General features: G+C 43.0%; 1 protein-coding gene across 1 annotated transcript; it reads right to left on the bottom strand.

Moving 5' to 3' along the window:
* Positions 1-336: 336 nt before the first annotated feature.
* On the bottom strand, positions 337-19,563 carry LOC100552975 (zinc finger protein 345). Its single transcript, XM_062969622.1, has 3 exons — positions 17,635-19,563; positions 6,076-6,088; positions 337-3,163 (listed from the first exon to the last, which is right to left on the bottom strand). The coding sequence occupies exons 1-3, from the start codon at positions 18,552-18,554 to the stop codon at positions 2,375-2,377; spliced, it is 1,722 nt and encodes a 573-aa protein (XP_062825692.1). The 5' UTR covers positions 18,555-19,563; the 3' UTR covers positions 337-2,374.
* Positions 19,564-23,086: the final 3,523 nt, after the last annotated feature.

Consider the following 23,086-nt stretch of genomic DNA (forward strand, 5'->3'; position numbering starts at 1 on the left):
GAGAAAGTAGGTGGACAGTGATCCTAATGACACTTGGGCAATGCTGGGTCTATACCAGGCATGGGCAAACTTTGGCCCTCCAGGGATTTTGGACTTCAACTCCCACAATTCCTAACAGCCTACCGGCTGTTAGGAATTGTGGGAGTTGAAGTCCAAAATCCCTGGAGGGCCAAAGTTTGCCCATGCCTGGTGTATACGCTAGTGAACCAATCAACAGGAAGTGTCCACCTGATTCCTAAGAGTCGACCAGCAAGTCCTGCAGAAACCTGACTTTGGAAGAGGAAGAGCAAAGTGCATTCCTAACACGCTCAGCAACAGAAGATGCCAGACCACATGTTCTGTACAATCATGTCAGTTAAATATGAGAACATCATACAACATATAGTCTTATTACATTGCAATAATATTTCTATTAACTGTGAGCTTTTTTAAAAAAAAATCCATAGCCCATGTATTTTAGATACCATTAAATAAATCAGAGTGCTTAAGGAACTAGACAATAAGCCTTGCAAAAGATGAAAAAACAGTACTCCCAACAGACAATTTGAGACTCCCTGTTGTTCTCTGTCCTGTCATGGAACACTTATTATCTAGGCAGTTTAAGGGGTGAATACTGTCTTTCAGCCACTGCTAAGGCAAAGTATAAGTAATACAGTCAGCCCCCTACATTCCCTGCAATTAGGGGTGCAGGATCCCTGTGAAAGTAGAAAAAAATGAATAAAAATTGCTTTTTTTAAAAGTTGAGAGGCTACTATCAAGAAATCTCAAGGCTTTCCAGTCAAATTCTATGGACAACACACTCTGGAAGTTGACCATAGAGTTGTCCTGGAGGACTTTCAGGTTCTAGAGAAGTTGTTTTTAAAGGAATCTCTAGGTCAATGGTTCCCAACCTGTGGGTCCTCTGATGTTTTGGCCTTCAACTACCAGAAATCCTAATAGCTGGTAAACTGGCTGGGATTTTTGGGAGTTGTAGGTCAAAACACCCAGGGACCCACAAGTTGAGAACCACTGCTCTAGGTCCTCCAACACAACACTATAGTCAACTTCTGGAGGAAGGTGACAACAGAGTCTTACTGAAGGATCTAGAAATTCCTAGAGGAGTGGTTCTCAACCTGTGGGCCCCAGATGTTTTTGGCCTACAACAACCAGAAATCCCAGCCAGTTTACCAGCTGTTAGGATTTCTGGGAGTTGAAAGCCAAAAACATCTGGGGATCCCAGATTGAGAACCATTGTCCTAGAGAGATAATATTAATTAAATCCATAAATCACTGGCCAAGACACATTTTGGTGCCTCAAATGTTAGCTCTGTTTCTGGATATATTTGACCTGATAGAGTCTCACTTATCCAAGACTCGCTTATCCAAGGTTCTGTATTATCCAAGGCATTTTTGTGGTCAATGTTTTCAATATATCATGATATTTTGGTGCTAAATTCGTAAATACAGTAATTACAACATAACATTACTGTGTATTGAACTACTTTTTCTGTCAAATTTGTTGTATAACATGATGTTTTGGTGCTTAATTTGTAAAATCATAACCTAATTTGATGTTTAATAGGCTTTTCCTTAATCCCTCCTTATTATAAAAAAACCCAAATTCACTTATCCAAGGTTCTGCCGGCCTGTTTAGCTTGGATAAGTGAGACTCTACTGTAATTCCAAAAATGGCACCAGTTTCCCTTATCAAATATAGTTTTTGAGATACAGAACTTATGTGATCTACCAGTCGCCATGTGCTCACCGATAGAAAGTCACGATAACCGTATCTAAGAAACTAGAGCTGATGTGTTCAGTGCAGTGTTCTGAATCAGCACCCCACAGAACCCCAGGAACAGGCCTAAAAACCAAGACACCAAGAAAATAAATTGGGAGTGGGGAGCTGTGTTATCCAATCTACAAAAAGTTAAACATGTAAATGTGGAGTTTGTTTCCAAAAGGTACCAAATCCAAAAAAAAATTGAAAAATGAGTTATAGGTGGCAGCACAATGTTGGCTAAGAGCAGAATGTTATGTACAGATCAAAACTCTCAAAATGTATCAAATCATGTCAGTACAGGGCTTGGAAAATTGCATTGTATAGCCAAAGAATGCATATTGTCAGTAAGGTAAGGTAAAGGTTTCCTCTGACGTTAAGTCCAGTCATGTCTGACTCTGGGGGTTGGTGCTCATCTCCATTTCTAAGCCAAATATTGTCAGCACTCCTGTAAAATTGTTCAAATGGATTTGGTACCTTTTAGAAGTAAGCTTCACAAATGTGGAGGGCTGACTGTACACTGAATAAATCCCACAAAGTCATGAGTAGGTCAGGGAAACATTTGGACAAAGGTCCAATGGAAATTCTAGCCAATCAAATGACAGTCGAAAGGGCCTCTCAATATATCTGGTTGGGGTAAGGCCACAATGGCAGAAAAGAGACAGGGTTTTCTCCCGCGTGAATGCGCTGGTGTCTCTTGTGGTGAGAGCTGCGGCTGAAACTTTTCCCGCAATAAGTGCACGTGTAGGGTTTCTCCCCAGTGTGGATGCGGTTATGCTGAGTGAGGGTTGATTTGTCAGTGAAGCTCTTCCCGCAGTCGGCGCAGGTGTACGGTTTCTCCCCAGTGTGGATTCTCTTGTGCCTGATAAGGTTGGAGCTGACATTGAAGCATTTCCCGCAGTGGTTACACTCAAAGGGCTTCTCCCCCGTATGGATGCGCATGTGCTTGACTAGGTCCGAGGTCTGGTTGAAGCTCTGCCAGCACTCAGCGCATGTGTGGGGGATTTCAAACGGAGGGCGCTGCTTCTTGGAGACTCTGGCCTTTTTGGCTTTTCCGGGAGCTGATGGGTTGGTGGAGACGCCACTTTCAGGGTGGCTGCATTTGCCTTGCTCTTTTCCCGGCGGGCTCTTCATGTGTCGCTTGTGATGGGAGCTGCGGCTGAAGGTTTTTCCGCAGTCAATGCACTGGAAGGGCTTCTCTCCGGTGTGGGTCCGCACGTGCTGCACCAAAGTTGATTTGTCGGTGAAACTTTTCCCGCACTCTGAGCAGAGGTACGGTTTCTCACCCGTGTGGATCCTCTGGTGCCGACTCAGGTTGGAACTGACACTGAATGTTTTGCCGCAGTCGGAGCATTTGTAGGGTTTCTCTCCCGTGTGGATTCTCTGGTGGTTGATCAGGTCCGAGCTCTGCACAAATGTCTGCCCGCACTCAGTGCAAATGTTCAAGTTCTCTCCTGAGGGGGTTCTCTGGGGAGCAATGGCACCTTTGCGTTTCCTGAACTTTTTATCAAGCATGTCCACTTTCCCCTTACTGTCCACTAGAAAGAGATTCTGCGCCTGTTCTTCAGACTTCCTTTGACCCTTAGGCCACCTTTTTTGATTTGATGCCTGAGGACTTTTCCCTTTGGATCGTTTTGGAGGCATCTTGATGCGATTCTGCTGAAGCCAAATACTCGCCTCTGAAGTCACAGTTGGAGTTCCATATCCTGCTCTGAACAACAAAGACAACAAGTTTACAAATGATACAACCAGGGACAAGCTGAGCATCCCTTATCTACAATTCCAAATTCCAAAACATTCAAAATCACAAATTGTCCAGATAGTGTTATCTTTGGAGGCAGTCCCTGAGCTACAAACATCCAACGTACATCTGACCTAGTTACAAACGGGGGTAGGACAACAGGAAATGAGAAGAAATCTACCCCTAAGAAGGTAAATTCACTCCTGAATAAGTTATCATGGGAAAAGGAGGAACCAGATTTTGCAATACTGGTAGCAAGTTTTTGTTCATTTTCATGGTTTCCTCCTTTCTGTTGAAATTGTCCACATGGTTGTGGCTTCTCTGCGTAGTCTGACATGGTGGTTGTTAGGATGCCTAGTTTCCAACAGACCTCACAACCTCTGAGGATGCCTGCCATAGATGTGGGCGAAGCGTCAGGAGAGAATGCTTCTGGAAAATGGCCATACAACTCGGAAAACTCACAACCCATTCTCGGTACTGTTCCATTATCCAGGCAGAGGCCACAAGGTGGTGCTAGAGAGAAGGATAGTCCATTTGGAGGTGAAGGACTTGAAGGAGGAAAACAATTTCCCCCATTTTTGCTGGTTATTCCCCCTTCCCACGTCCCTTTTCATAAATGAGGGTTGTTTCCATGAAGGGGACATGGCTGGAGGGAATAATAAGAAAACAGGGGGAAATGATTTCACTCCTTTAACCCATCCTCCACCCCCATAAAATGGACTATCCTTCTCTCTCTTGCACCGCCTTGTGGCCTCCACCTGGATAATGGAACAGTACTTCCTTCTCTGCCAAAGAGATCCCACAGCTCTAAGCCATGGCAGTCCTAGGACCCTTCCACACAGCTCTATAAAATAACATTGAACTGTCTTATATGGTAGTGTGGACTCAGATAACAGGCTAGTGGTGTCAAACTGCATTAACTCTACAGTGTAGATCTGGCATGGACAAACTTGGGCTCTTCAGGTGTTTTGGACTTCAACTCTCACCATTCCTAACAGACTCCGACCCTTTCAATTTCTCCCTTAGCTGCTTAAGCTCAAGGCTGTTAGGAATGGTGGGAGTTGAAGTCCAAAACATCAGGAGGGTCCAAGTTTGCCCAGGCCTGGTGTAGGTGTCCCCCAGTGATGTGTAAGGCCTTGCTAGGGCTCCCTTGAAAAACAGACAATTGCAGGGTCCCAGGTCTGTCTTATCTCCTCCTTGGCATGATTGTCTTCTGCTGCTTTGGCTTAAAGGTCAGTTTCGTTCCTGGGGCGAGGCACAAAATAAAAAGAGAGAGCATTGCTTACTTTGAGGGCTGTTCAAAGGACCAGGCGTCCTTCGGATGGGAAAAGTAAGTTACTCCTGGCCTTCTTTGCTGGCTGACTGGTCTCAGGAAGCCAAGCGAGAAAGATGGATGGGAGCAGAGAGGGGCGACTGGGGGGGACTGAGGCTTTTCTCCCTGGATCTCAAATGGGAAGGAAGAGGAGGCTTCGGGTGGGAGGCTGCTGCTCCAAAGGGCTTCTTCTTTGCCGGCATCTGGGGAGGGGGCGGCAGGATTTGGGGGGTCGCGATGGAGGAGGAGGGAAAGGAGGAGGGGAGACAGGAAGCAGCATCGCCTCCTAACCTGGGAAGCCCAACCTCAGCCTCCAGATTGGAGAGAAAGCCAAGGAAGAGAGAGCGAAGGAGAGCCGCTTCCAGCAACTGGAGTCCTCTAGTGGCTGCAGAGGCTGGAAGCCCGCTCATCTGCGCATCTCTGCACTGAAGAAAGAAGGCAGTTTAATACCGCTTGGACTGCCATGGCTCCATGCTGAGGAATCTTAGGAGTTGTAGTTGAGTAAGGCAGCAGTCCTCTTTGGCAGAGGACTTTTCAGGTCAGTGTCTCCTGATCAGCAAGGCCCCGAAATGTCCATCATTATGCAAAGGTCCTTCACAGGTAACAGGTCCTGAATCCTTGCTCCCTCTTGTCGTTCACAAAGGACAATAGTTTCCACAATTGACAGAAGTTTCTGTTTTCTGCTTCCTTCTTATTAACTTTAAGGGGCCCCTGGTGGCACAGTGTGTTAAAGCGCTGAGCTGCTGAACTTGCAGACCAAAAGGTCCCAGGTTCAAATCCCAGGAGTGGAATGAGCACCCGCTGTTAGCCCCAGCTCCTGCCAACCTAGCAGTTCGAAAACATGCCAATGTGAGTAGATCAATAGGTACTGCTCCGATGGGAAGGTAATGGTGCTCCATGCAGTCATGCCGGCCACATGACCTTGGAGGTGTCTACAGACAACACTGGCTCTTCGGCTTAGAAATGGAGATGAGCACCAACCCCCAGAGTCCGACACGACTGGACTTAACGTCAGGGAAAACCTTTACCTTTTTACTATTAACTTTATCATGATGACGTGTTAACTCAAGACGTTTTCCACTGTGAATTAGCAAGAAGTTTTCAGCCAAGCACAAGTTGTTCTGATGGTACTCTGTTGTTTGGTGACTATTAAAGACTTCTATTGCAATCTTCCAACTCACAAATGCTTAAGTAACCAATGCACCAAGCTTCTGATGGCCAACTTTGTCCCCAACTTCTCCTCCAAACACCACACAGTAGTACTACGTACAGAGTGCACCTTGTGTGAGGATTTGTAAAGAGGCACCGTGATGCAATGGGTTGTCTGGAAAGGCATGTGTCAACAGCTGATTGGCTGAGCCAGTCAGGAGCCAGAATTCCGATTGGCTACTGTCTCTAGCTTGATGCTAAGACAAACGGTTTTAACTGCCACTTTCACCTCAGAGAGTAAAGAGTGTGCTGCCTAGAAATGGTCAAGAAGGAAATGGCTGCCAACTCTCCGAAGCCTGATTATTTATAAAGCAAATGAGGCATATTTAAAGAATGTTTAAAGGGACTGTTTATTCCTTCTGTTCTCTGTGTGAATTCAGAGAGACTGCTTTATATATTGTTGCCCTGTTTGATCTTTTGAACTGAAGTAAAGATACTGTTACTTGTTACACAAACCTGAGTGATACTTTATTATACTGCAGGGTTTGTCTTGGCTCAGAAACTGTGGTAAAGCTTATATTTATTTATTTCTACAACCTCCAACACCTTGTACATGAAATGAGTAGGCTAACCAGGGGAATCTGCTGAGCCATTTGGGTTGAAAACTTAGATGCCTCTTTTTATTCACAAGAAATACATATCCTGGCAAATGTGGGTTTTGCACTAACCGAGCTTTCACTTGGTCATCAGAAACAGTCATGTTCATATGAAGTCCAAGGTCTAACAAGACAAGCTTCTTGTCTTTGCTTCTGTTCCATGGTTTCTTTGGCAAGGCTTAGATTAGATGAATAAGTGATAGACACCTCAATTTCCACAGTTTCCTCTGTTTTCACCTAGATTCTTCACATGGATTGTTTTCAAGCCAGGTGTCATCCATCCTATATTGACTCATTTCATTTTTATTGCCAAAGTGTAATACCATATATATCTCCCTGTTGATAGTCATTTTGTTTGTATTGGTCCAGATTTCTAATCTGCAAATGTCACACAAGAAGTTGTGTTTTTATTCTGTCTAATACTGTATATTTCAGTTTTTTTCATGTAGTGCTTGTGATATAATTATGCATTTAATGGCATTGCTTTTTGTATTCTGTATGCTTGTCCACAGTGTCCTGCCTCATGTACAGAGGAAGAATTGTTTGAGGTTACAGACAATGCAATCACTGTTGCCCGTTTTTGGTCAAAAGATATTTAGCCACTTGTGCTCCTTCTATTTTTCTCAGTTTTATACTAATTTATGCAATGCTTTTGATATGAAATAAATAACTTTTTTGTATTGAGAAGAGTTTTATCTGTTGTAGTCTAGCAAACATCAGAGGATTCTGAGGATGAGAGGTTTCAAAATGAAATGTCTGAGAGTGTTCAGAGAGAATTGCAAGCAGGTCAGGCTGACCCCGGCTGATGCTTTGAATTCTTTAGATTGTTACCAGGCAACTGGTGAAACTGACAGTACCTGTTCCCTAGAGAAAAGGCCTTGGGAAGATGAGGAGGTTTCAAGGGAGTGTAGATTAGATTTGAGAATTCAGGGCATGAAAAGTAGGCAAACCAGGTCTTACCAGCGAATCCAAGATAAGGCCCTGAATTCTAGGTGCCTTAGACATGATTTCATGGAACCTGGATGGGCTTAAATTAAGTGATTTGGCTTTAAGCAAACGTTGCTAAAGAGGAATAAGTCTCCTGTTCACGTTTCCAAGTTCCTGGTTCTTGAATAGTCAAGACTCTTGTTTCATATTCATGTCTTTGCCTATGTACCTTTGAAGAGTTCACCTGAGAGAGATTCCTGTGTTCATGTTCATGGAAATCTTGGATTATTTCTATGTTTTTGAATTTCTTAGTTCTTTTGAATTATTGCTATTGAACTCTGGCTTATTTCGTATATTGCATGTTATATCCTGACTGACTCTTTAGAACAGGGGTCCCCAAACTAAGGCCCGGGGGCCGAATGCGGCCCTCCAAGGTCATTTACCTGGCCCCTGCCCTCAGTTTTATAATATATTTTTATATCAGTTTTAATAATATAATATATTGTATATACATATAATATTGATAAAAATATTATAATGTTATACAATATGATACTAATAATAATACCATATAATAATATTAATTATATGTTATATATTACATATAGTATTACAGTATAGTGGTATAGTTCAATATAGTAATGTATAATGCTAATATTGTGCTATGCTAATAATATAATATATTGTATGTACATACAGCTGCTCTGAGTCCCCTTCAGGGTAAGAAGGATGGGATATAAATGTAGTAAATAAATGTAGTAAGTAAATAATTAATTAATTTTAGACTTAGGCTCACCCAAAGTCTGAAATGACTTGAAGGCACACAACAACAACAATCCTAATTAACTTGACTATCTCATTGGCCAGTAGCAGGCCCATACTTTCCATTGAAATCCTGATCGGTTTATGTTGGTTAAGATTGTTTTCATTTTTAAATATTATATTGTTCTTTCATTGCTGTTGTTGTTGTTTTGCACTACAAATAAGACATGTGCAGTGTGCATAGGAATTTGTCCGTTTTTTTTCCCAAATGATAATCCGGCCCCTCCATAGTCTGAAGGATTGTAGACCGGCCCTTTGCTTTAAAAGTTTGAGGACCCCTGCTTTAGAAATTGACCTTTTTTCATTTTTTATATTCTTTTCTCCATAAACATTTTATTATTGGACTATTGGCCTCTGGTGTGGTGCTGGGTGAACATGTGTCTCAGTGCTAGGGTGCAACATCATCTGTACTTTGTTGTTAGCTTCTATTGTCTCACACCAGGAGAAAGGTGGGCTATTAAATAAATACCGGTATGTGTTTTGGCATAGATAAATGCTACAGTCATTTATGTATATATACATTACATGATTGATATGGCACCTTTTTCAAAGAGTGGTACCCAAGGTAGCTTCCAAGACCCAAGGTGGCCCATTAGATGGGTAACTTCTGGGAAATGAACCATCACACAGTCAACATCAAAGAAAAGAGTGCAGATCTGTATACTTACCCACTAGACAAAGATTAATGAAATCATGAACTTTGATGGATTAAAGTTTATAAAAACTCAAATTGCAATACTTGGTTTGTTGTTGTTGTTGTTGTTGTTGTTGTTGTTGTTGTTGTTTTGCTACTACGGTGACCAGGACATCAAGCAATAGATTCAAATTGCAGGAAAAGATTCCACCTAAACATTAGGAAGAACTCCCTGACGGCAAGAGCTGTTCAGTAGTGGAATATGTTGCTTTGGAACATGGTGGAGTCTCCTTCTCTGGACATTTTTACACCGAGGCTGGATGGCCTTCTCTCAGGAGTGCTTTCATTGTGTCTCCCTGCATGGCAGAATGGGGTTAGACTGGATGGCCCTAGTGGTCTCTTCCAACTCTAATGCAAGGTGTCACACCAACTCTTGGCATGTTTGATACAACACATACTAAACTTAGATGCCCCTTGAGAAAGTATTAGATGGAAATCAAGGCATTGCTCCATGATCATGCCAGGTCCATCACTTTCTCTGATTGCCCAAAATATTTAGGACATAACTGTAGTCACTATATCAATGGTTTCTTCCAGGTGAGAAAGCCACTCATGGCTTTTAGGGAGCTCTCCAAAGTGCTGAACCAGATTCCTATCAAACTTACCAAATACTGTACCAGTGGATACCAGGTTTAGAAGAAACTATCTTCTTTCGGTAAGCATCTCAAAATGTGCCAGACTTCCACAGTTATAGGGAAAACCAGAGAATCATTTTGTTATCACTCTTGCGTTCTACCATGAGACAGCTTCTGACTCAGTTACTCCAAAGTGGATTTTCAACTGCCAAGATTTTCAGATATGTAGTAACTTCTCAAAGCTCTGCTGAACGTTTTATTGTAAGCCACCCTGTGTCCCCTGTTGGGTGAGAAGGGCGGGATATAAATATTGAAATAAATAAATAAATAAATAAAGACCAAGATAGGTAGTCCTTGAGTTACAAACGACTTCTGGTTAAAAACACAGGCGAGACAACAGGAAGTGAGAGAAATCTACCCCTCAGAAGGGAATTCAATCCTGGAAGAGTTATCATGGGGAAAAGGTGTCTCAACTGAAGCTTTATCGCCAATCCTTGTTTCTGAAATCTTCTGAACAGGGACACAGACACCAGAACAAACACTACAGGGGTGTTAACTCTTCCCTATGCTATCCAAAGTGCTCTCTCTCTATGTGTGTGTGTGTGTGTGTATATGTGTATATATATATGAATGGAGTTAAACTTAAAATGTACCTGTTCCGACATACTGTACATACAAATTCAACCCAAGAACAAACCTACAGAACCTATCTTGTCGGGACTGCCTGTAGGAGTGTGGGATCCCCGAGTTCAATGCAGCCTTTTTCTCAGGCTGAAAAGCGGTAGGGTACCATAGCTCTGCATGACTTAGGATCTGCAGGGATCAATCCAATTGCTACTTCTACAAAAACAGATAATTAAATCAGAGATGAGAAATATGAATCCCTCCAGATTTCATCTTTGTAGGAAGCCATTTATTCCAATTACTTATGTCACATTGATCCTCCCTTATCTGAAATGCTCAGGGCCAGAAGTGTTTTTGATTTTTAAATAATTTGTAATGCTGTACATGAGATATCTTGGGAGATGGATCCCAAGTCTAAACACTAATTTTATTTACATTTCATATATAAAATGAAAATAATGTTATACATTTTTTAAAAAAATAATGGTGAACTTGAAACAAGGTTTGTGTCCATTGAGCTAATAGAAAGCTAAGGCATCATGACCTCAGCCACACATGTGGGCAGATTTGGAAATTTTTTGGAATACTGAATAAGTGATGCTCAAACTGTTGTCATTACATATTGCGATGTTGAAGAATACTCTTTGCATTATTTATAACATAATTCATCATATTCCCAACCATTTCATCTCTTCTGCTTTGTTTCTGCTTTCTTGTTTTGATGAAAGTCCTCTTTAACATAAGAGAATGACATACATTCAAGTTGCCTGTCAACTTTTGGCAACCCCATGAATTTTACAGCTTTCTTAGGCAAGGAAAACACAGATGGTTTTGCCAGTTTCATCCTCTGAAATCTAGCCTGCAGCACCTAATATTCTGTGGCAGCTGCATCACCAAAATATTGTATTTTCTTTCTTTCTGGGTCCTGTTGCTAGAAGATGGAAACAACTAATATTTCTCCAGATTTTCTTAGACTGCAATGCCCAGTATCCCTCACCATCAAGAGGGATGAGAGGTCCGAATACCCAGTACTGTAGGCATTACAACCCATCTGATTTGGGGAGCTAAGCCAAACCTGGTTAGTACTTGGATAGGAGACAGCCAAGGAATCCCAGATGCTCTAGACTCAGAGGAAGGAACTGTCAAAAGCACTTCTCAGTTTTCCTTAAGTTTTCCTTGCCTAAGAAAATCCTATCAAATTAATGGGGTCATTAATGGGGTCACCATATGTTGACAAGAGATCTGAAGGCACATATACAAACGCTGACCCAAAATATGGGGTTATTATTTGGAGTGTGCCCAGTAACCCAGTGTACCTCTGCCCATTCCTCATTTGTGAAATGACAATAGAGTTTAAATCAGGTAAACAAGCTACTGAACCCAGAAATCAGCTGCGCAAAAAGTGGCAAATAACACCATCTCCTAAAGCAGGAGAATTAAAAGTAAAGGAAAAAATTTCAGGTTTCTAACCTGGCAAGACTTCTTTGGAGGTCATTAATCAGAGGTTGATGATGATCTTTTGGGAGTGCTTTGATTGTGCATTCTTGAATGCAGGGGATAGGACTAAACATCCCTTCCAACTATACTATTTTAAGCTCCATCCTAGGAAAAGATGAAGTGGGACCTACATCTAGAGAAAGATCATGGTTGTCCAAAGGAACAGAGACATGGACCTCTATGAGAGGACACTACCCTTGTTTCAATTATTTTTCAAAGGCGGGTGCTACAAATAGCAATTGTTAAATTTAGAACAGATAAAAGGATCCAAGAAAGCAGATTGCACAGTAGTAAACCGTAATTTATTTTTTCCTTAAGTTTTCATTCACCAGGGAAATGCTTAGATACTATGTTGATTAAGTTATTATAACTCTCCATTCACTTCAACAGCAAGGCGTTCTTTAAAATCATTACACATCACCTTTTTTTTTAAAAGGAACACACACACACTATTGTTGTGCTATAAATGAACCTTTGTAAAACCTGGGAGGGGGGCATTAGATACTATCAGCTCAGAGCTCCGAGTTCCCCTACAAACCATGCTTTTCAGATCCTGCAGCACAACCCAAGCCCCCCATTAATTCATGAGGAGAGGGGGCTTCATTGCGTTTGACGTCACCGTGAAGTTAAGGGAAAAGCCTTTCAATGGGGAAATAGGATGGCACAGTGTAGCAGGGAACATACTGGTGAAAATGTGCAGGAACTCATAAGTACTAAGTACCCGCAAAACATTATGGAAGTCTGGCAACCTGTCTCACCCACGCACATCACTAAAGCTTAAATAGTACCAGGTATAAATAACATGGTGAGAATCCTGGAAAGGAAAATACAGCAACAATCCACATTCATCACTGGGTAAAAAGAAGATCCAGAGCTTCGGAAAACAGCTTATTTTTGGTCTACAACTTCTAGAATCCCTCAATAAACAACAAAAAAAGGGGGGGGGCATTTTTCTAATTCTGATAAAAGCACACGGACTACATTGTTGGTTCAGATCCCCAGTGGATTTAATCCAATGTTTTTGCTCTAACATTACTCTTCTAGAGTCCCTCCTGCTCCTGGAAAGTTGTTGGGATTTTAGGTTAATGAATGGAGGTTACTTCTATCTGTGGTTTTAAGGGGTGATCAGAGGTTTTGGGATTTTATTTCACGTCCAAAGCATTGCATAAATTAGTATAAAACTGATAAAAATAGAGGGAACACAAGTGGTTAAATGGTTTTTGACTAAAAACAGGCAACAGTGACCGCATTGTCTGTAGCTTTAAACAATTCTTCCTCTGTGTACGAGGGAGGTTATTGTGGGCAAGCATACATATGCAGAGTTGTTTGTTCTGTCAGTTGCACAAGGTGGGGGATTCTTTTAGGTTTTTCCAGGTTGTCTTTTGATCTGCCCACTACACTTCTGAGTCTGTTCAGGGACTTCCAAGTTGCCCATTCTTGGTTTGCCCTGGGAGGAAGACCCTCATGGGGGGTCATCCAGTTGGAATTGCCTGGTTTAGCTTCCCAGAGGGATATTCTTGCTGTTGCTGAGGGAACACTAAGAGGAGTGGTGGTTCTCATGAAGCCTTTCCTTGATTTGAGTCTACTGGGAGGAGGCTGACAGCCATGCAGGGGATGGCTTTCAGTATTCAACCTTATTTCTCTCACAGTTAGCAGCAACTTCCCATCACACATCAGGGGGAGCAATGCCAGCTGGCTTGTAGAGTTTATCAACAGGTGTAGGTTTAAGACATCCTGTGATTATTCTACATGTCTCATTCAGTGCTATATTCACCTACTTCGCGTGGACAGATTTATGTCAGATGGGGCAGGCATACTCAGCAGTTGAGCAAGACAAGGCCAGGGCTGATATTCTTATTAATTTTGGGTCTGCGCCCCATGCGCTACTAGTAAATTTCCAGAGGATGTTGTTGTGTGCAGCTACTTTGTGCTTGGTATTCATAGTGTTTCCTAAATGTTAGTGTTCGATCTAAGGTAACACCAAGATATTTAGGATGGAAACAGTGTTCAAGCTCTTGGCCTTCCCAGGTATCTTTTTGAGATTGTAACACCCTGAATTTGTCAGCAAGCAGAGCTAATTATCAGAAAAGATGAGTTTTCTGAGTTCTGGCCATAATTAAATAAAACTTTCATGTGCTTGAAGTTGTATGCCTCTTGAGAGCCAGATGATGAAGACAAACCAGTGGGGTGTAACATCCATTCATTAATATAAATTCCTTTTATCAAAAACCATCCATGTGAGCCGGCACCATCAGCCAAAAGAAAATTGCTGAATCAGGATACTGGCATAGTCCCTCATCGTTGATCTACCCACTTTAAAAAAAATATTCTGGATTATTTGGTTGTCTTCTTCAGTGCAGGTAGATCACTGGGAAATGATCTCCTCCCCCCCCCCCCCCCCCAAAATGCTGTGATGTCTCAAAAATATTTAAGAGAAGAGGCTGCCTCAAATGTACTGGCACAATTTAATAAACGATCAGGACCCGATAGTGTGGCAGTGATATTTCAGAGATAACGTGAACAAACAATGCAACCAAAAATATTTGCAATGGGGGTTACCACCCAGATCATCTTATTTTTGGGTTGCTGTGAGTTTTCCAGGCTGTATGGCCATGTTCCAAAAGCATTCTCTACTGATGTCTCGCCTGCATCTATGGCAGGCATCCTCAGAGGTAATTTACCTCTGAGGATGCCAGCCACAGATGCAGGTGAAACGTCAGGAAATAATGCTTCTGGAACATGGACATACAGCCCAGAAAACTCACAGCAACCCAGTGATTCCAGCCATGAAAGCCTTCGACAACATCTTATTTTTCTTCAAAATAAAAAGTACGCACACACTCATTTTTTAAAAAGAAATCTACAAATAATAGTAGAAATACTCTAAATGCCTCTATTAACCAAGAATTTGCCCTTCTGGAACACAAAAATGCCTACCGCAAAAACAAACATGGGTTCGGACAGAATACAGCACATGCGGATGAGCAAAGAACATGGTTTTGTTCTGTTTTCCCTGTTATTGGAAGAATCTCACTCAAGGTGGCAAAAAAAGTATTAATTACCGTGTAGAATCAACTGCTACAATAGGTCAAAGGTTAGATTTCCTATCAGACACTCTATTAAAAGGACAAACATTTCCATAAAGGATGTCTACAGAAACAATAAAAGCTAAGCACAAAAATTACTTAGATATAGCAAACGACAGTCTTCTTCTATGGACAGCTAACCCCAAGCGCTCCCCTTTGCGTTACTTTTAACGGTTTCATTTCAGGCTACCTGTGTTAGATCTAGGTTTAAATTTCCACCCAATTTCAAAAACCCCGGGTGGTTGAAGACATTTACTTTGCCTTCTTTTTCAGTAAATTAATTATCACAACTACCCAGTTAAGTGAGCCACTAAATATTCTGGGGAAGAGAGTAAAGTGTGTTTTGCCTTTTCCCTTACCATTCTTTTTTTAAATCAGAGGAACACCAGTCACAGAAATAATGTCTCTGTCTGTTGGGTCCATGGCCAACTTGTGATTTTCCAACTTTCAGAAACCGGATTAGAATTTGTGAGAACACATTTCCCAACATAAGCCAGATTTGAGAAATGAGGAGTGTACAGAAACCAATGGGTGAATTGGCCGCAACAATTTAGGACCTCTGTCCTTTAGGGTTGCAATACTTAAAAAGAAAAAACAGGAATAGATATTTGGTAACAAATTTGTGAAGGGTTTGTTCAACAGGTGTTTGGTTTGTCACTAAAGGGAAGGCGTTCTCCATTTTGCTAGATATTTCGTTCAAATATCCAGCGGCCCACTAAACCAGACACGTTGTTTATTACTGTTCTTTATCAACTTGATTAATTTGGTTTTCAACTCGCATGTGTGCACGTGCATATGTGGCACATATTCACACACATAGAAACCTATATATATGTAATATACATATACATATATACACACTCCACCATCTCAGTCCATCATGAAAGTATCTGATGGGAGTCTGCGGCTTAGGCTACAATAAACCACGCAGTCCCTTAAAGTGCCATAGCACGATTTCTCGTCCCGTTGCTATCGAAGAACAGGACTCTTCCACCATTGGGATGTCCATTCCTTAGGAACCACGTTGCTTTGAAGAAGAAGAAGAAGAAGAAGAAGAAAAAGCACAACAAAGAGCCAGGAGTGACAGGGCAGAGGGAATACAGTTCCAAGGTTTGGGAAGCATGCCTTCGACAGGGATCTCAAACAACCTAGCTTTCTAATGAGACATAAAAAAGGGACGAACGTCAATTGTAGAAACCTATGAGGCAGGTAAATTTCTACCATTTAGGCCTTCTAATTTAGCAGACAATAAAAAGAGTGTGATCCAGTGGCTAGGAGCTACCATCCAAAAAGGAGGGGAGAAATTTAAGCCCTGAAGCAAAAGGCTACTGAGGTTAATTTACTACTAGCACTACCTCCTAAAGGCAGATTCTCTATTTCTCAGGAGTCTTTGCATAGAGATAGGGAGTCTTCTTCCCTCTCCCCTTCAAAGGGACCTGCAGCCGACTTTGTCTAGGTAGTCAGGAGAGCCAAAAGCAATACAGAAGGCTCAGTAACTCCAAGTACGAACACAACCTGGAGATTCACACACTGCTCAATACACTTAGTGGATATCAATAAATAACGCTATAGTATCTTCAACATAGTACGCTATAGTATCTTTAACACAGAGATAAATCCAATTGTCCTGTTATCAAATTTGCCAATAATCGCTATTATTGGGAAATTTGGTAACAAGGTAAGATCAAAAGATAAAAGTTTTCTTCTGACATTTAGCCTAGTTACGTCTGACTCTGGGGATTGGTGCTCATCTCCATTTTTAAGCCGACGAGCCAGTCCGCAGGCACCTCCAAGGTCATGTGGCCGGCATGACTGCACGGAGCGCCATTACCTTCCCGCCACTGCGGTACCTGTTGATCTACTCACATTTGCATGTTTTTGAACTGCTATGTTGGCAGAAGTTGGGGCTAATAGCAGGAGCTCACCCCGCTCCCCGGATTCGAACCGCCGAACTTTCGGTCAGCAAGTTCAGCAGCTAAATCTCAGGAATGCCACAAAACAAATGCATAGGGAAGAATAAGATAATGGACAATTGATATTTGTCATATATGTGGAGGAAACAGATAGATGTTTTCAGATATGCCCAAAATTTGTCAGGAATTATTAACATTCACAAGTGAACATTAACATTCACCAGATTTTTCAGCTTTCATTGTAACATATGGATCTTATTAAGGAGCCCTTGATGGCGCAGTGGATTAAACCGCTGGGCTTCTGAACTTGCTGACCGAAAGGTTGGCGGTTCGAATCCGAGGAGCGGGATGAGCGCCCGCTGATAGCCTCAGCTTCTGCCAATGTAGCAGTTTGAAAACATCAAAAAGTAAGTAGATCAATAGGTACTGCTTTGATGGGAAGGTAATGGTGCTCCATGCAGTCATGTCAACCTCATGACCTTGGAGGTGTCTACGGACAACGCCAGCTCTTTGGCTTAGAAATGGAGATGAGCACCAACCCCCAGAGTTGGACACAACTAGACTTAATATCAGGGGGAAACCTTTACTTTTACCTAAAGATACTACAGCTATGTGTTTCAATATCCAAAAATTGTATTTAGTCAGGAGATAAACCTCTCAGTGGCATCTGAAATCCTACTGGCAAAATCCTTCAAGATGGTTCCTGGGCTCTTCAGAAAGGAAAAAAAAACAAGTTCCCCGAGGCACACCGCTTTCCATCCTCCCTCTCCCCCCCTTCTGAGAACAACCTGTTAAAACAACGGGATAGGGTAGGCAAATAAAGGGTTTTCTCTGTTGTGAATCTTCTCATGTCTTTTGTGGTGCGAACTGTGGCTGAAGCACTTGCCGCAGAATCTGCAGGCGTAAGGCTTCTCGCCGGTGTGGATCCGGTGGTGCTGGACCAAGGTAGATTTGTCAGTGAAGCAATTCCCACACTCGGAGCACACGTAGGGCTTCTCGCCCGTGTGGATCCGCTGGTGCCTAAAGAGGTTGGAGCTGACGTTGAAGCTCTTTTCACAGATGTTGCACTTATAGGGCTTCTCCCCCGTGTGGATGCGCATGTGCTTGATCAGGTCAGCATTGTGGCTGAAGCTCCGAAGGCACTCCGTGCAGGTGTTCAGCACCTCCGCTTTCTGTTTCGACTTGGGCTTCTCGATGAGGCCACTGACCTCGGCGCCCTCCCCCTCGCCGAACACCTCCTGCATCTCGTCCGAGTCCTTCAGGTGCTTCTTCTTGTGCGAGCTGCGGCTGTAGCTTTTGCCGCAGTCGATGCACTCATACGGCTTCTCCCCAGTGTGGATGCGCTGGTGCTGCGTGAGGTTGGACTTGTCATTGAAGCGTTTGCCACAGTCGAGGCAGATGTAAGGCTTCTCCCCAGTGTGGATCCTCTGGTGTCGATTCAGACTGGAACGAACGGTAAAGCTTTTCCCGCATTCGGAACATTTATGTGGTTTATCGTCAGGCTGGACGGGCCACGGGCTGATCAGGCTCGAGTTCTGAATGAAGACCTTCCCACACTCGATGCAGATGTCAGGGATTTCTTCCGTCTGGGTCCCCCGATGGACCAGGAAGGCTTTGCGTTTCTTGATGGTGTGTACTGGTTTCACTGGCCACGTCATGGAAGGGATTTTCTTCTCCCTCCCTTCCGTTCCACGTGCTTGGCTGTGCCCAGGACTTAAGCTCAGCATCTTTAGGAGTTTCCTTTTGGTCACGAGTTGGGATCTCGCCTCTTCGCGGCTAAAATTCTCCTCCATGTGGCTCATATTGACACTTCCTCTTACCTAGGAGGAAAACAAAAGTGTTGCATTTTTAAAGAGGATAGACAACTCTCAAAAGTATAAAAGCACCTACACTTTAATACACACATCCCAACCTTTCATCAACTGATCTCATGTAGTTTAGATATCATTACACTTTCTGTCTCTTCTCCTTGCCTTCTGATTTGCTTTTTCTATCATTTCCCAAGCTACTTGTGTGCTAAAAATGCTAGGAGGGAGGAGAATAAGCAGGAACTTGCCCTCAGCCACAGAAAACAAAAAGCACTTTGTCCCATGCTTCCTGATTTCAACTCAGAAGGCTGTTCAATTATTTCTGAGTGTAGTTAGAACTCCTTACAAAAAGAAAGACAGGTTGAGTATGTGTTATCCGAAATCCTTGGTACCAGAAGTGTTCTGTATTTTGGGTTATATTTTACTTGCCTCTATGTACATAATGAGATATCATGAAAATGTGGCCTAAATCTATCTATCTATCTATCTATCTATCTATCTATCTGTCTATCTATCTAACTAATGTTTCATTTACACCTGATACACATAGCCTGAAGCTAATTTTATACAATATTTTAAAACAATTTTGTGCATCACCCTCAACCACCCTTGCGGATGACTTTGGATTTTGTAGTACTGCGTTTATTTTATTCTAAGAAGCCACTGATTGTGAGACACACTAATTTCAGTACCACCAACAGAACAAAACTATAACACCTGCGATTCGAAGGTGCACTCCATTTTTAGAGATTTTTATATTTCTGAAAATAGTGCATCTTAGAATCGAAGAATGAATTTTGGAATACCGGATAAAGGATGCTCAACCTGTACAAAAAGCAGACAGCAAAGGTGCATGAAGACATGTAATATTGAGGGATAACGTGGGGTTGCGGGTTTTCCAATGTCACAAAACTACAGAAAATTGGCAGACACTGATCTCACTCTTCATGGCTCTTTTTAAAAACTGTAAGGAAAAAGCAACATGTCAAATTCTGATCTTCATCAACGTCCTTTGCAGCTGTTTAAAACTATCCTAATTTTTTGTGTTGTCAAAGGCTTTCATGGCCGGAATCACTAGGTTTCTGTGAGTTTTCCAGGCTGTATGGCCATGTTCCAGAAGCATTCTCTCCTGATGTTTTGCCCACATCTATGGCAAGCAACCTCAGATGTTGCCTGTCATAGATATGGGTGAAACATCAGGAGAGAATGCTTCTGGAACATGGCCATACAGACTGGAAAACTCATAGCAACACTACCCTCATTTTGTTACTATTTATTATTATTATTTCACTCCTCCATAAGAGAAAGTCTGCAAGGCCTTTTCTGGAAGGATGGACCTTCCTCTATTATCTATACTTCAGGTATTTTCTAAGTGGTGAAGAAACACTGGAATTTCGATCTGTCTGAACATCATGCTCCGCAAACAACCTAATCCTCAAACACATGAAGTGAGCTACATTTCTTCTGGGCCCTTCCCATGTGTCGTGGTTTGCATTTGGGAACAGATTCCTGAACTCCGAAGTGTTTTGATCCCAGACTTCAGCTTTCATGATTGTGTATCGCATTGAACCACTGAAGTTAAAGTGGTGCTCCGCTGCATGAGGTTATCTGGAGTTTTGGAGTTGGGTGCCATCTCTAGGCAAATGACATACACCTCTACTACTCTTTTCCACCAACCCTGTTTCCCCGAAAATAAGACATCCCCGAAAAATAAGACCTAGTAGAAGTTTTGCTGAATTGCTAAATATAAGGCCCCCCCTGAAAGTAAGACTAGCAAAATTTTGTTTGGAAGCATGCCCAGCGCCTGCCAAACAGAACACCAGAGCATGCAGGATTTCCAGTTGTACATGGAAATAATGGTAGTAACAAGAAATTCTTGATAGGATTCACAGTTTGTCTGGTTATGCTGGTTTGTGATGACAACTACTGTACAGTATATAATAAATGTTCATTTTTTGTTCAACAATATATGTGAATTCTTTTTCATGGAAAAATAAGACATCCCCTGAAAATAAGACCTAGCACATCTTTGGGAGCAAAAATTAATATAAGACATTGTCTTATTTTCGGGGAACCACGGTAGTTCCAGGAAGCTCCCTGGATCCTAAACCAGTGCCTGGCCACTGTGACAGACTGGATGACAGCCAACAAGCTGAGACTTAATCCAGACAAGACAGAGGTCTTCCTGGTCATTTGTGAGGCTGATAGGGGTATAGGGTGGCAACATGTGCTCAGTGGGGTTACAGTCCCCCTGAAGACACAGGTCTGCAGTCTGGGGGTCCTCCTAGATTCATCGCTGACACTTGAGGCTCAGGTATCGGCGGTGGCCGGGATGGTCTTCGCACAGTTAAAACTTGTGTGCCAGCTGTGAACATACCACAAGAATTCTGACTTTGTCATGGTGGTTCACGCCTTAGTCACATCCAAAATGGACTACTGTAATGCATTCTACGTGGGGCTGCCTTTCAAGATGACTCGGAAACTGCAGTCAGTGCAAAGGTCGGCAGCCAGATTACTAACCAGGGCAAGCTTTAGGGAGCATACGATGCCCTTTTTAAAACAGCTCCACAAATTTCAGGGCCCGATTCAAAGTGCAGGTGATTACCTATAAAGTCCTACACACTTCAGGTCCAACCTATCTCCAAGACTGGCGTGGGCATTGAGATCTGCTGTGGAGGCCCTTCTCTCAGTCCCACCACCATCTCAAGTACGACTGAACTAGTGCAGGCATTGAGATCTGCTGTGGAGGCCCTTCTCTCAGTCCCACCACCATCTCAAGTACAATTGGTGGGGACAAGAAAGAGAGAGGGCCTTCTCGGTGGTGGCTCTGTGGCTCTGGAATACTCCCCTTAGAGAAATTAGACTAGCCCCCACCATTCAAGCTTCTTGGGCAAGTTTTAAAACATGGCTCTTCAAACAGGCCTTTGATGCTGTGTAATCTGGCTAGCTTGATGACCCACCAATTGGTGCCACTCCGCACATTGTTACTGCAGATAGTCAGCTTATTCGCAGGCTCTACTGTGTTTTAGAAAAATTTATAATTGCTTAACATTTTTACTAAGATTTTATGTGTATTGTTGTTTATATACTTTGATAAATACAGTAGAGTCGCTTATCCAACCTTTGGTCACCCATTCTGTATTACCCAACGGAGACTACCTCCTGCCCAGATCCACAGCTATTTCTCTAGGTAGCAACGCGCAGCAACGCGCAGCGGGCCAACATGCCCAACAACAACACAAGTGCAGCCACACTCTCAGACAAGTGGCAAACTTGTGGTCAAACACAATGTTTAAGTGCTTAATTTGCAAAATCATACCGTAATTTGACGTTTAATCGGTTTTTTCTAAATCCTTCCTTATTATCCAACATTTTCGCTTATCCAACGTTCTGCCGGCCCATTTATGTTGGATAAGTGAGACTCTAATGTATTTATAATTGTGTGCTGTTGTTTATATGCGAAACTTGCTTCTGTGAGCCACCCAGAGTCCCCTCAGGGAGATGGTGGCGGAGTACAAATAAAGATTTATTATTATTATGATAGTTGAAGTAGTGTCAAACTGAATCAATTCTACAGTATAGATTAGGAATGAGCAAAGTTGGGCCCTCTGGGTGATTTGGACTCCAACTCCCGCAATTCCTAACAGCCGGTAGGCTGTTAGGAATTGCGGGAGTTGGAGTCCAAAACACCCGGAGGGCCCAAGTTTGCCCATGCCTGGTGTAGATCATGCACCCTGGGATGGAAGGGATAGTACTCTGCACATGCTCAGAGTCCCTCTCCTGCTCCACACTCAAGTTCAGCAACAAATCCTAGCAGAAGGCCGGCACTCGTTCTACACTGTGGAAGTAATGCTGTTTGACACCACTTGAACTGCCAAGGCTCCTTGCTGTAGGACACAGGGTGTTGGGAGCTTCACAAGGCCATAGCATTGAGCCTTGGCAGATTTTAATGGTTAGCTGAGGCATGGGCAAACTTGGGCCCTCCAGGTGTTTTGGACTGCAACTCCCACCATTCCTAACAGCCGGTAGGCTGTTAGGAATGGTGGGAGTTGCAGTCCAAAACACCTGGAGGGCCCAAGTTTGCCCATGCCTCAGCTAACCCTCAAACCTTCTTTGCCAGTGCCAGGCTTCCTTAGTGTTAAAGCGGTGTAGATGCACCCTAAGCCAGTGCAAGACTTGGATTTAAAACCTTGCATTGGAGGGTGGAATAAAACAAAACAAAACCGAAGCGCCTCCCTCCCGACCCGCTGTCTGTTTCCTACCTTCAATGCAAAGAAAGCAGAGGGGAAAGGCGTCGGAGGCCAGGGTGGGAGAAAGCAGGAGGGTCCTCCTCAAAGGCTCCTGGGGCGACAGCCTTGGAAGGAAGGCAAGAAGGGGTCTCTGGCCGCCCCCCGCTTCATGGAGCCACAATGGAAGCAGAGGAGGAGGAGGAGGCAAGGCAAAGGCAAAAGCTGGCCGCCTCCTCCTCTCCTCCCTCTGACCCAGGAAACTCAATCCTCCGGCCCGGCAGACAAAGGACAGGCAGC

The sequence above is a fragment of the Anolis carolinensis genome, chromosome 2 (genome assembly GCF_035594765.1).
Source record: "Anolis carolinensis isolate JA03-04 chromosome 2, rAnoCar3.1.pri, whole genome shotgun sequence".
Lineage (NCBI taxonomy): Eukaryota > Metazoa > Chordata > Lepidosauria > Squamata > Dactyloidae > Anolis > Anolis carolinensis.

Excerpts from the sequence above, each read along its gene's own strand:
- LOC100552975 (XM_062969622.1), bottom strand. The coding sequence starts at position 18,554 with ATGAGCCACATGGAGGAGAATTTTAGCCGCGAAGAGGCGAGATCCCAA.